The 15,126-nt window shown below is 39.9% G+C and overlaps 1 protein-coding gene across 2 annotated transcripts in view; it reads right to left on the bottom strand.

Moving 5' to 3' along the window:
• The window catches only part of LOC141402669 (DC-STAMP domain-containing protein 2), a 135,897-nt gene that overhangs the window by 107,682 nt on the left and 13,089 nt on the right, over nucleotides 1–15,126 (bottom strand). Inside the window, exons 10-11 of one of the 2 annotated variants that reach the window (XM_073984382.1) lie at nucleotides 4,281–4,418; nucleotides 4,022–4,206 (exon numbers count right to left, since the gene is read on the bottom strand). The exons of the other annotated variant lie outside the window; for it this stretch is intronic. Coding sequence (XP_073840483.1) covers nucleotides 4,119–4,206; nucleotides 4,281–4,418 — 226 coding nt within the window. The 3' untranslated portion in view covers nucleotides 4,022–4,118. Of the gene's footprint in view, nucleotides 1–4,021; nucleotides 4,207–4,280; nucleotides 4,419–15,126 lie in introns of those variants that run through there. 2 annotated transcript variants of the gene reach the window in all.

Genomic DNA, 15,126 nt, shown 5'->3' with positions numbered 1-15,126 from the left:
CTTATGGGGCCTAAAGTCTTGTTGAAAATATTGTTTAAAAATCCACGCTTATGGGGCCTAAAGTCTTGTTGAAAATATTGTTTAAAAATCCACGCTTATGGGGCCTAAAGTCTTGTTGAAAATATTGTTTAAAAATCCACGCTTATGGGGCCTAAAGTCTTGTTGAAAATATTGTTTAAAAATCCACGCTTATGGGGCCTAAAGTCTTGTTGAAAATATTGTTTAAAAATCCACGCTTATGGGGCCTAAAGTCTTGTTGAAAATATTGTTTAAAAATCCACGCTTATGGGGCCTAAAGTCTTGTTGAAAATATTGTTTAAAAATCCACGCTTATGGGGCCTAAAGTCTTGTTGAAAATATTGTTTAAAAATCCACGCTTATGGGGCCTAAAGTCTTGTTGAAAATATTGTTTAAAAATCCACGCTTATGGGGCCTAAAGTCTTGTTGAAAATATTGTTTAAAAATCCACGCTTATGGGGCCTAAAGTCTTGTTGAAAATATTGTTTAAAAATCCACGCTTATGGGGCCTAAAGTCTTGTTGAAAATATTGTTTAAAAATCCACGCTTATGGGGCCTAAAGTCTTGTTGAAAATATTGTTTAAAAATCCACGCTTATGGGGCCTAAAGTCTTGTTGAAAATATTGTTTAAAAATCCACGCTTATGGGGCCTAAAGTCTTGTTGAAAATATTGTTTAAAAATCCACGCTTATGGGGCCTAAAGTCTTGTTGAAAATATTGTTTAAAAATCCACGCTTATGGGGCCTAAAGTCTTGTTGAAAATATTGTTTAAAAATCCACGCTTATGGGGCCTAAAGTCTTGTTGAAAATATTGTTTAAAAATCCACGCTTATGGGGCCTAAAGTCTTGTTGAAAATATTGTTTAAAAATCCACGCTTATGGGGCCTAAAGTCTTGTTGAAAATATTGTTTAAAAATCCACGCTTATGGGGCCTAAAGTCTTGTTGAAAATATTGTTTAAAAATCCACGCTTATGGGGCCTAAAGTCTTGTTGAAAATATTGTTTAAAAATCCACGCTTATGGGGCCTAAAGTCTTGTTGAAAATATTGTTTAAAAATCCACGCTTATGGGGCCTAAAGTCTTGTTGAAAATATTGTTTAAAAATCCACGCTTATGGGGCCTAAAGTCTTGTTGAAAATATTGTTTAAAAATCCACGCTTATGGGGCCTAAAGTCTTGTTGAAAATATTGTTTAAAAATCCACGCTTATGGGGCCTAAAGTCTTGTTGAAAATATTGTTTAAAAATCCACGCTTATGGGGCCTAAAGTCTTGTTGAAAATATTGTTTAAAAATCCACGCTTATGGGGCCTAAAGTCTTGTTGAAAATATTGTTTAAAAATCCACGCTTATGGGGCCTAAAGTCTTGTTGAAAATATTGTTTAAAAATCCACGCTTATGGGGCCTAAAGTCTTGTTGAAAATATTGTTTAAAAATCCACGCTTATGGGGCCTAAAGTCTTGTTGAAAATATTGTTTAAAAATCCACGCTTATGGGGCCTAAAGTCTTGTTGAAAATATTGTTTAAAAATCCACGCTTATGGGGCCTAAAGTCTTGTTGAAAATATTGTTTAAAAATCCACGCTTATGGGGCCTAAAGTCTTGTTGAAAATATTGTTTAAAAATCCACGCTTATGGGGCCTAAAGTCTTGTTGAAAATATTGTTTAAAAATCCACGCTTATGGGGCCTAAAGTCTTGTTGAAAATATTGTTTAAAAATCCACGCTTATGGGGCCTAAAGTCTTGTTGAAAATATTGTTTAAAAATCCACGCTTATGGGGCCTAAAGTCTTGTTGAAAATATTGTTTAAAAATCCACGCTTATGGGGCCTAAAGTCTTGTTGAAAATATTGTTTAAAAATCCACGCTTATGGGGCCTAAAGTCTTGTTGAAAATATTGTTTAAAAATCCACGCTTATGGGGCCTAAAGTCTTGTTGAAAATATTGTTTAAAAATCCACGCTTATGGGGCCTAAAGTCTTGTTGAAAATATTGTTTAAAAATCCACGCTTATGGGGCCTAAAGTCTTGTTGAAAATATTGTTTAAAAATCCACGCTTATGGGGCCTAAAGTCTTGTTGAAAATATTGTTTAAAAATCCACGCTTATGGGGCCTAAAGTCTTGTTGAAAATATTGTTTAAAAATCCACGCTTATGGGGCCTAAAGTCTTGTTGAAAATATTGTTTAAAAATCCACGCTTATGGGGCCTAAAGTCTTGTTGAAAATATTGTTTAAAAATCCACGCTTATGGGGCCTAAAGTCTTGTTGAAAATATTGTTTAAAAATCCACGCTTATGGGGCATAAAGTCTTGTTGAAAATATGGTTTAAAAATCCACGCTTATGGGGCATAAAGTCTTGTTGAAAATATTGTTTAAAAATCCACGCTTATGGGGCATAAAGTCTTGTTGAAAATATTGTTTAAAAATCCACGCTTATGGGGCATAAAGTCTTGTTGAAAATATTGTTTAAAAATCCACACTTATGGGGCATAAAGTCTTGTTGAAAATATTGTTTAAAAATCCGCGCTTATGGGGCCTAAAGTCCACTTGAAAATATTGTTTAAAAATCCACGCTTATGGGGCCTAAAGTCCACTTGAAAATATTGTTTAAAAATCCACGCTTATGGGGCCTAAAGTCCACTTGAAAATATTGTTTAAAAATCCACGCTTATGGGGCCTAAAGTCCACTTGAAAATATTGTTTAAAAATCCACGCTTATGGGGCCTAAAGTCCTGTTGCAAATATTGTTTAAAAATCCACGCTTATGGGACCTAAAGTCCTGTTGCAAATATTGTTTAAAAATCCACGCTTATGGGACCTAAAGTCCTGTTGCAAATATTGTTTAAAGATCCACGCTTATGGGACCTAAAGTCCTGTTGCAAATATTGTTTAAAATTCCACGCTTATGGGATCTAACGTCCTGTTGCAAATATTATTTAAAGTCCTCTTGAAAATATTGTTTAAAAATCCACGCTTGTGGGGCCTAAAGTCCTCTTGCAAATATTGTGTAAAAATCCACGCTAATGGGGCCTAAAGTCCTGTTGAAAATATTGTTTAAAAATCCACGCTATTGGAGCCTAAAGTCCTCTGAATATAAAAAATTGCAAAAACCAAAACACTGTACTTTATTAGAAGAAATCCCTTTTTAATTTGTTGATATGGTGACTGAAATCAAAAACTATTTCAATTCTGGCATTTGATACCTACAACTACTACATCCCTTTGTCACACCAGCTGCATTGTTTCAACCTAACAGTCACTGCCGGAATTGTTTGCTTGACAAACATGCCTTCTAATGTGTTAACTGTTTGTTGCCGGATGCATTCAGTCATTCATTGTAGCTGATGCTGCTACTGCCTTTTGTTTCCAATTATAACACTTTGCATTTCCGTTTAAAAATGTTGTTGAGATTTTGTGTGTTCAGTAGAGGAAGAAGAATAACACAAAACGTGCCAATGACAGCTGTTTTTGATCCCACACATGATTTGGCATTCGACAAAGCATTCATTTGTAATTATTTTAAATTGGTTCATTTCATTTGGCCGATTAGCCAATACCCCAATACGATGCGGACGGATGCGATCATGGCAAAGGATGTGGTGGTTTTGGCAGGGTCAGATTGTGCAATTGCTTTTGTTTTGAATTTTAGTTTTAAATTGGAATTTTTAACAAATTCCCTAAATTGACTTCAGTACGGAGACTTAGGGTGTTTTGCGACATTAGACAATATTGACTTTCATAAATTTACACATATGGTGTTAATTTAATGGCTTTAAGGAATGTTTAGAAAGGCAAAGGGATTTAGTTTATTGGAAATTCTAAAACACAAACGTGACTCTAATTATCTTTACAGTCTTAATGCCATATTTACTATGTAATGACAAATCTACCCGATTCGTGCAATCAACGTCCTGAAGTGTAACATTCACAAATTTGAATTCACAAAATGCTTTGATTTCAGAAACATTAAATGAAAATCCGACTCCTTATCGGACTCTATTGTCATCCATTTTAAATTTTAACAATTTTAATTAAGTTGTTATTAAATTACAATAATTTAATTAAATGCGGAAAAAGTCAAACTCAAAAAATAAGGTATAAAATATTCAATCAATAAATTCATTCCATTTTTTAATTAAACACTCATCATCGGTTTCATCAAAATGTATCACATTCGGATCATCCGAAGAATCTCTTAAAGTTAACAGGGAGAAAGAAAGAAACTAGTGAGTTATAAAAACAGTGTTCAAAATAATTTTTCAACTTACTCAACTTCTGATAAATCACTGAAATCTCCATAATCAACGGGATTATGACAAATACAACAAATATTATTAGATTCTCGAAAACAAGTTTTACAATATAAAGCATTACAACCAATTGTTTCACATTTTACAAGAGAATTTCTGAAAAAAAAACACAAAAAATATTTAAAAACATACATTTTCCAAAAGTGCGTTATATCTCGAATACAAAAGCCCCTTCAACACAATTGTCAATCTTCAATACAACTGTTTTGAAACACGGGATATGAACAAGTTAGATAGACGAAGACAAACAACTCGTATTGCATGCAGGATTATTATATTTCTGCGGTCATCAGTACCATAGAAACGAAGAAGACATGCAACTTCTAAATCTACCGATTTATATCATCTTAAATACTTTGCAAAACGATTTCTCCTTTGTAACTTTTTATACCCTACACCACTATGTGGTTTTGGTTTTGGCCAAAAAGTTTGTAACGCATCGAAATAATGGTCGTAGATCCATACTTATATGGACGAGCTGAGTCGATCTGGCTATGTGTGTCCGTCTGTCCATCTAAACCTTGTAATCACGCTAAAGGTCGCAATTTTGATCGGATCGTTGATGAGGGCCCCAGAGGGGAAAAAACCTATTGATTTTGGTGATGGTGGGATAATATTCAGGGGTCGGAATGGGCAATAAACTTATTTGGAGAAAAAGTCAACATTTTATTTCAAAGCCAATATCTCTGTTTCTTAAAGAGGTATATCAAAATCAAAACCTGGCAAGGAAAGTAGAAAATATCAACTTTACAACGATGTAAAGTACAATAGACCACAGCTCAGTACGTTGTGATGGTTACAACGTAATAAGGAAGGATCGCAAAAGATGTGGAGGTGGGGGATTGGCTTTCCTATTGCACCAGTCTGTCCAATACAGACCTATCTCGCTTGAGCCTGTCTCTAATGACCTATACATGGAATGTATGGGGGTAGCAGTCAGGTGTGGAGCTGCCGAGATAGAGTTGCTGAATGTATACATCCCACCGAGAAATAGCTGTATCCCTGATTATAGGCCTGACATTAGCCCGCTCTTGCAAGGTCATAATCGTCTGGTCCTGGGGGATTTTAATGCGCATCATGAGATGTGGCATTCGGCCCTCGGAAACGACCAGAGAGGTACAGCGCTGGCTGAGCAGATTGATAGCTCTACGTTTTGCACGGTCAATGAGGACGCCCCTACCAGAAATAGAGGAGAGTGTCACAGTTCGCCTGACATAACCATCGTGTCACCTGGTCTGACAAATGACGTTACCTGGCAACCCGTCATTTCCCTTGGATCAGACCATCTCCCCATAATTGTCTCCATTAGCAGACCACCCAATTTCATCACCTCTGAACGCCGCACATTCGTCAATCATGGGAAAGCTGATTGGACGGGTTTCAGAGAGTTCACCAATCACCGTTTCAGAGAATTGCCCAATCCTTCTTATGTTCGGGTAGCGGAAAGGACGTTCCGAGACATCATCAATGCTGCAGCCGCTCGCCATATACATGCTGGTCGAATACCCGAAGTAAGACCAAATTTCCGGGCAGTGGCGACGGGATTAGAAAAGGAGCTTCGTCGTCGACAACCCCGACGACCCCAGAGTTAGGGAGCTGACACTGGAAGTTAATAGGCTGGTCGCGAACATAAGCGGAACAAGTGGTAAAATCATCTGAAGAGTTGCAACATTGGAGCCGGTATAAGTAAATTGTGGGCAACGGTTAAGTCACTCTCCCCGGAAGGAGGGATGACAGGACCTCAGTCACGTTTGGCGACGTTACGTTGACTGACCCGAAGAGGTGTGCAAGTTACTTCCATCGACAGTTTGTCGAGCACCCCGAGAGTGACAGGGCGAAGAGAAGAGTGTTACGTCGCATTAGATCCCTCCCTGCCGAGGATGAACCACCACAGTTTACAATGGATGATGTTGCGAATGCCATCAGGAACGCTAAATCATCCGAAGCGTTGGGCCATAACGGAATTTCCTTGGTAATGTTGAAACCGCTGGATGGGGCGGGAGTGGAGTATCTCACTAAAGTTCTCAACCTGTCGCTAGCCACCCTTATTATTCCCGAAGTCTGGAAATGGGCAGGGTGGTCCCGCTACCGAATCCAGGAAAGGATGCCAGCAAATGTGAATCGTATAGGCCGATTTCGCTTCCGCCTCCACAGCATTAGAAATAGCTATCAAGTTGCCGATCATCAGCATGGATTCCGTAAGCAGCACAGCACGACAATAGCGCTGCAAGCCATCTCCACATACATTTGTCGATGACTCAACCAGGAGCGGCCGTGTGATAGAACAGTGATGGTGGCGCTTGACTTATCAAAAGCCTTTGATACTGTCAAGCACTCCACGCTGTTCGAGAACATCGAGCAGGCAACCCTCCGTCCAAGTCTGAAACGTTGGATAATCAACTATATGTGTGGTAGCCAGTCGTATGTGGAATTCAGGAACAAGAAATCCAAGCCCTGTATAGTGAAACAGGGAGTTCCCCAACGAGGGGTGATATCTCCAGAACTGTTTAACCATTCCTGTATTCCGCCCCCTCCAGACGACATTGAGATCGTAACGTATGCGGATGACTGTACGATGCTGGCGTCAGGTACCTATCCTGATGACATCTGTGAGAGACTGAACTCCTATTTAACCGATCTTACCACCTTTTTCCACGCGAGGAATATGCAGATATCCACCACTAAATCGACGGCCACTCTGTTCACCACATGGACGGCGCAGTATAGAAGAGAGTTGAATATCAGGGTCGATGGTAGCAGAATTCCGAACACAAAATTCTAGGGGTCACATTCGACACCACTTTCACGTCGCCCGCGCATGCCACAGCTATCTGCGATAAACTGGAATGTAGGAACAATGTCCTCAAGTCCCTAGCCGGCAGCACTTGGGGTGCAGATAAAGAAACATTATTGACCACGTATAAAGCGATAGGTCGGTCTGTGGTAACCCCAAAATTCTAGGGGTCACATTCGACACCACTTTCACGTCGTCCGCGCATGCCACAGCTATCTGCGATAAACTGAAATGTAGGAACAAGGTCCTCAAGTCCCTAGCCGGCAGCACTTGGGGTGCAGATAAAGAAACCTTGTTGACCACGTGTAAAGCGATAGGTCGGTCTGTGGTAAACTATGCGGCGCCAGTTTGGTCCCCGAATTTATGTGACACGCAGTGGGATAAGATTCAAATTTGTCAGAACGCCGCCCTAAGAACAGCAACAGGGTGCCTCCTCATATCTACAGTGGACCATCTACATGAGGAGGCAAAGATTCTTCCAGTACGACAACATAATGAGATGCTATCGTTGCAGTACTTGCTCGGGTTTTACCGTGAGAGCCATCCCAATCACCAGCTGCTGGCCACCAATACACCCAGGCATATCAAGAAGGATATTCATGGTCTAGAGAATGCGGTCCAACAATATAGGAGAGAACCACTAGATCAACAGGCATATCAGGCAGGTTTGAACAGCATTCACACGGACACAGTTGCTAAGACCATAAGTAAATATTGTGTGAATGCAGTCATCGGAGTACATCCCCCATCTATCGCAGCTGAAGAGCGTCAGCTGCCACGACAAACCAGAGTAGTTTGGCTCAATTACGCTCGGGATATTGCAGTCGCCTAAATTCCTATTGGGCGGGAATCGATCGCACCGTGCAAGACATCTGCCCTGTATGCGGCATGGGCCCGCACGATACTAAGCACCTATTGAACTGCCCCGCCAAGCCTACTCATCCGACTCCAGCGGATCTGTGGTTACATCCCATCGAAGTAGCCACCTTCCTGGAACTGGAGATAGACCCAGAGCCAGATTGAACAGGAGAACGAACATACAAACATAATAATAAAACGCTGTTACAACAACAACAACCTTTACAATGATGCAAAGTAGGTTGGCGTAGGTGGCCAAATAACGGAGATATAGCAATAGTCTGTAATACATCCCATTTTTATTTTTTTTCGAAATCGCGCTACAGGTCGCAATTTTGATCGGATCGTCGAAATTTTGGGGGTTAATGGGGGTCCTACAGAGGAAGAAGCATATTGATTTTGATGATGGTCGGAATGGGCAAAAACTTATTTGGAGAAAAGGTCAACGTTTTATTTCAAAGCCAATATCTCTGTTTCTTTAAGAGGTACCTATATCAAAAGCAAAGTAGAAAATATCACCTTTACAACGACGTAAAGTAGGTTGTCGGAGGTCGGTAATGCATCCCATTTTCCGATTTTTTTGTAATCACGCTACAGGTCGCAATTTTGATCAGATCGTCACGATTTTTTTTGGGAGTTGATGCGGGTCCCTCGGAGGAAGAAGCAGAAAAGTCAACGTTTTTTTTCTTATGCGAATATCTCCGCTTCTGGTAGGATTATTCCAAAAGGAAAGCCCGTCAATGGAAGAAGAACAAATCTCCTTTATATTGATGCAAAGTATGTTGGCGTAAGTGGGCAAACAACCGAGATATCGCAAAAGTCAGTAATATATCCCAGTTTTTAATTTTTTGTAATCACGTTACACGTCGCAATTTTGATTGAATCGTCACGAATTTTCGGGTGTTAATGGGGGTCCCATTAGCAGTACCAGATTTAATCATCTCGATATTCATAAGGGCACCTGGCTGTCTCCAGATCAGAAAACAAGAAATCAAATTGATCATGTTGTGATAGATGGAAGACATTCATCGAGCGTGTTGGATGTACGATCGTTCCGAGGCGCAAACATTGATTCGGACCACTACCTTGTTGCAGCAAAGGTACGCACCCGCTTAAACGTGGCAAACAATGTACGAACAGACACAACACGAAAGTTAGACATCGGTAAGCTGCAATCACAACAGATAGCCACAGCATATTCCACTCAACTAGCCCAATTGCTTAATCAAAGCACTCCTCATCCCGATAACATATCAGCGCAATGGCAAAGCATTGCCCACTTCCTCCTGTAGAGACCAGCAAGGTAATTTGGTTACTGATACAGATAGTGTACTCAGGATATGGAAAGAACATTTTTCAAAGCTGTTGGTATCCAATAGCAGAGAAGGCGACGAAGATACCGCAGTCCCAATCCCAGAAGATGGTATTGAATGTATACCGCCCAGCCAAGATGAGGTAAAGACAGCAATAAATCGGCTGAAGAATAATAAGGCTGCAGGAGCCGATGGCTTACCAGCCGAGCTGTTTAAAACCGGAGGCTACACGCTGATAAGGTGTATTCATCAGCTAGTTAGCACCATCTGGCAGGAAGAACGAGTACCCGACGATTGGAACCTGAGTACCCTGTGCCCCGTCCACAAGAAGGGAGATAAGACTGTATGCTGTAACTATAGGGGCATAAGTCTACTCCCTATTGCCTTCAAGATCGTGTCAGGGATATTGTGCGAACGACTAAAGCCTATGGTCAACGAAATAATTGGACCATACCAATGCGGTTTTAGACCTGGCAAGTCCACCATTGACCTGATATTTACCCTGCGGCAAATCCTGGAGAAGACCAAGAGATGCAGATCGACACCTACCACCATTTTGTCGATTATAAAGCAGCCTTCGACAGCCCGCTGCGCTCAAAGGTATTCCAAGCCATGTCTGAATTTGGTATCCCCGCAAAACTCATCCGGCTTTGCAAAATGATTCTAACTGACACAACATCTTCAGTTAAAATAGGAAAGAACCTCTCCGAAGAGTTTTGTACCAAAAGAGGTTTCAGGCAAGAAGACAGCCTTTCGTGTGATCTTTTCAACATCCTGCTAGAAAAGGTTATACGAGAGGCAAACGTCAAAAGAAGTGGCACAATCTACACCAATAGCCACATGTTACTTGCTTATGCTGATGATATAGACATCATAGGCCGATCAGTAAAATAAGTAACTGATACCTTTATGAAGGTCGAAGGAGAATCTGCTAAAGTGGGTCTGGCGGTAAACGGTAAGAAGACCAAGTTGATGGTGTCGACGCGCAATGCGTCCATTGAGCTCGGACCGACTGTGGAAGTTGGTTCCTATAATATTGAGGTAGTAAAAGACTTCGTCTACCTCGGCACCTCCGTAAACACAACAAACGACATCAGTTGTGAAATAAAAAGAAGAATTGTATTGGCCAACAGATGCTACTTTGGCTTAAGTAAGCAATTTAAAAACAAAGCCACATCTCGTCAAACAAAAATAACGCTCTACAAAACACTGTTACTACCCGTGCTGATGTATGGCTCCGAAGCCTGGGTACTTGCGCAAGCAGACATGGCAGTGCTTGGTGTGTTTGAGAGAAATTTCTTCGAAAGATCTACGGACCAATCTGCGTTGACGGTGAATACAACGACATCAATATTGTTAAACGTATCGAGATGCAGCGATTGCGTTGGCTAGGCCATATCATAAGAATGAGCGATGATGACCCCGCTAAAAAGGTGTATAAACACGGACCGCTTGGCGGTGCACGCAGAATTGGCAGGCCAAGGAATAGTGCGCCATCTACAACAAGTGGATGATGAGATGAAAAGGCGCGGTATTCCAGAAAGCGAAGCAACAAATAGAGAGAATTGGAGATCTTTTCTTAGTTCGGCCTATAGGACAAATGTTCTGTAATGGGCCAGCTAAGTAAGTAAGTAATGGCGGTTCCACAGAGGAAAAAACCTATTGATTGTGGTAATGGTCGGATATTATCAGGATCAGGGGTCGGAATGTGAAAAAACTTATTTAGAGAAAAGGTCAAAGTTTTATTTCAAAGCGAATATCTCTTTTCTGTGAGAGGTATATCGAAAGCAAAACCAAGGAAAGTAGAAAATAGCACCTTTACAACAGTGTAAAGTAGGTGGTCAAACAACAGAGATATCGCTTTTTCCATTTTTTGCGCAATCACAGTACAGGTCGGAATTTTGATTGGATCCTCACGAAATTTTGGGGGTTGATGGGGGTCTCATAGAGAAAGAAGCCTATTGATGGTAGGCGTTCATATTTTGAATTTTACCAGTGAAAAGCTTATACACAGGGGCCACGTCCCGACTATAGCATTTGCTCACTTGTTTCTTTTTAATTTATGATTAATATTTCGTTGATTTGAAATATTGCATAGAAAGAGGAAATTAAGCTACATTCTAGGAAATATTATTTGTCTCACTCTTTTATGTTTCTTTTGCCTGCTGATTGATCCATTTTTTGTTGATCAAACACACACACGCACACACACTTGCAAAACGTGCAAAAAGGCGCACTAAACCGATTCAATTCTTTCAATCCTTTTTAGAAACACGTTTTTATGATTAAAACCTTTTTTCTTCCAAACAGAAATCATTACTTATGATTAATAAAGACTTGTTTTACATCGTTTTAACATTTTCTTTAAGATTTCTATTGATTTTCTTACTACATTTTGACGAAACACAGAGACCCGACAGACGACACTTCCACAACGAAAATACCGATAAACTGAGCGAAAGAGCTTTTAATATAGCCGTAAGAGTAAAAGAGACAGGTAGATGATATTTTTGCTTGTATGTCATAGGAAGAGGAAGTAAAGCCATTACCAAAAATATAAAATAAGTGTTGACAACATTATAAAAACGAAAAGCGTGCTTAAAACATTAAAGAGATTGTCCGTTACTCTTTGCAATACGCATTATTGTATTTATTAATTTGACGAAAGAAAGTTGTGTAAAATCTAAATTCTTTGCATACATATCAAGGCGTTTTTGTATAAGGTAGATGCATGAATTACAACAACTAATAAATTTACAAAAACAACGTTGTTGTTATTGAAAATTAAATGTCAAAGAAAATATTGAATAACAGAACTGGTCTAAAAATTTTCTCGGGAAAAACATAAATACATTTTAAAAATCTCCTAACGCAACTGCAACAAGTTGCAACAGACAATTTGGAAAGAATAATGAAACCATTAAAATTTGTTTACTATTTAATTAAAATCATTCATCAAAACATATTAACTTTTATTATTAACATTGAATTTGTAAAACGGACAATCAAATATAGATCGAGGAGTATGTTCAGTGACAATGAGTGCGCGAATGAGTTTTAAAGTTAATAAGTTTAGATTTACAACCACTGGAATTCAAATGTCAATTAAATAGCGTATACGTCAAATATAATCCACTGTGTATACGAAATGTTTAAAGATGTTATGATCGTCAGAGCATTGCGAAAACCTTATTACGATTCGATTTTTTCGTATTTAAAAGTAAAAGTATATTTACATATAAGTGGATTTAGTTAATCCAATTAATTATCAAATCCATTGCGTATCTGTTAAAAAAAATTCTCATAGGGCCATTATTACATGTGTTCTTTTACTATCTGATGGATTTGAAAATGCAAAATAAACTAATTTGGAGGCATTAAAAATATAATTTTCACATAGAATGTTAATGAGAAGAAGCTCCTCCTTGAAATTCAATCATCACTTTTAACTTTAAGTTAACCGGAACGCTATAAATCTGTTTGGTAAATCCAAACTATAACAAAAGAAGACTTATAATTATGGGTTAGTAACCCTCCCCTAGAAAAAAACATCCTACTATGAAAAAACGAAAGAAAAGAAAAACAAACCCCTCTAAAGTTGACGAACCCCGCAAACGTTTTAAGGACCATGCGAATCTGCAACTGGAATGTTCGCACTCTTTATAGAGAAGGTGCAGTCTTCGCATTGGCAGATGTACTTGAAAAGTACAAGGCCGACATTACTGCCATACAGGAAATACGATGGATTGGGAAAAGGCGTCACAACAACACCTATAGCTGCCATGACGTAAATCATGAGTTTGTTTGCGGATTTGTAGTTGGTCGGAGGTTAAAACACCTGGTCTCCAGCTTCACACCCGTGAATGAAAGACTTGCTACAATTCGAATAAAAGAAAAATTCTTCAACATCAGCTTTAGTTGCGCTCATGCTCCCACTGAAGACAAGGACGAACAGACCAAGGATATATTTTTTGAGCGCTTAGAAGAAACATATGACCGTTGTCCTTCCCATGACATTAAAATTATTCTAGGCGATTTTAATGCCAAAATTGGAAAGGAGAATATCTTTGGCCCAACAGTCGGGAAATTCAGTCTCCACAGTGAAACATCTGACAATCGTATGAGGCTGATAGACTTTGCAGCTGCAAAAAACATGGTAGTTAGCAGTACCAGATTTAATCATCTCGATATTCATAAGGGCACCTGGCTATCTCCAGATCAAAGAACAAGTCATCAAATTGATCATGTTGTAATAGATGGAAGACATTCATCCAGCGTGTTGGATGTACGATCGTTCCGAGGCGCAAACATTGATTCGGACCACTACCTTTTTGCAGCAAAGGTACGTACCCGTCTAAACGTTGCAAATAAAGCACCAACAGACACAACACGAAAGTTAGACATCGGTAAGCCGCAATCACAACAGATAGCCACAGCATATTCCACTCAACTAGCCCAATTGCTTAATCAAAGCACTCATCATCCCGATAACATATCAGCGCAATGGCAAAGCATTGCCCACTCCATGCAAACAGCCGCAAAATCCATACTTGGATTCCAGAGACCTCCACAAAGGAATTCATGGTATGACCAGGAGTGTCGTGCTGCTACCGAAGAGAAAAATGCAGCATATAGAGCTATTTTGAAATCAGCAGCAACGCGTAGCGCGCGAGAGAGATATCGGGAGAAAAGGAGAGAAGTGAAACGTCTTTTCCGCAAGAAAAAGAGAGAAATGGAAAAGCGGGAGTGTGAAAAAATCGAGATGTACAGGAGCCAGAATGAAGTCCGAAAATTCTACCAAAGAGTGAAACATCAAACAGATGGCTTTGTTACAGGCACATCCTCCTGTAGAGACCAGCAGGGTAATCTGGTAACAGATACAGATAGCGTGCTCAGGATATGGAAGGAACATTTCTCCAATCTGCTGGTATCCAATAGTAGCGAAGTCGACGAAGATGCCACAGATCCAATCCCAGAAGATGGTATAGAATGTATACCGCCCGGCCAAGATGGCTTACCAGCCGAGCTGTTTAAAACCGGAGGCGACGCGCTGATAAGGTGTATGCATTAGCTAGTTAGCACATCTGGCAGGAAGAACGCGTACCAGACGATTGGAACCTGAGTATCCTGTGCCCCGTCCACAAGAAAGGAGATAAGACTGTATGCACAAACTATAGGGGCATAAGTCTTCACCCTATTGCTTATAAGATAGTGTCAGGGATATTGTGCGAACGACTAATGCCTATGGTCAACGAGATAACTGGCCATACCAATGCGGCTTTAAGACCTGGCAAGTCCACCATTGACCAAATATTTACCCTGCGGCAAATCCTAGAGAAGACCCAAGAGATGCAGATCGACATATTTCACCTTTTTGTCGATTATAAAGCAGCATTCGACAGTCCCCTCCGATCAAAGGTATTCCACGCAATGTCTGAATTTGGTATCCCCGCAAAGCTCATCCGGCTTTGTAAGATGACTTTAACTGATACTAGGTCCTCAGTTAAAATTGGAAAGAACCTCTCCGAAGAATTTTGTACCAAAAGAGGTTTCAGACAAGGAGACAGCCTTTCGTGTGGCCTATTCAACATTTTGCTGGAAAAGGTAATACGAGATGCAAATGTCAAAAGAAATGGCACAATTTACACCAATAGCCACATATTACTTGCCTATGCTGATGACATAGACATCATGGGACGATCAGTAAAGGAAGTAACTGATAACTTTAGGAAGGTCGAAGCAGAATCTGCGATAGTGGGTTTGGCGGTAAACGGCGAAAAGACCAAATTGATGGTGTCGACGCGCAAAGCGTCCATAGAGCTCGGACCAACTGTGGAAG

This window comes from Musca autumnalis, unplaced genomic scaffold (assembly GCF_047663935.1).
Source record: "Musca autumnalis isolate F117 unplaced genomic scaffold, ASM4766393v1 scaffold_4, whole genome shotgun sequence".
NCBI lineage: Eukaryota > Metazoa > Arthropoda > Insecta > Diptera > Muscidae > Musca > Musca autumnalis.
The sequence above is the reverse complement of the archived record's forward strand: the minus strand, read 5'-3'. Positions and strand labels throughout refer to the sequence as shown.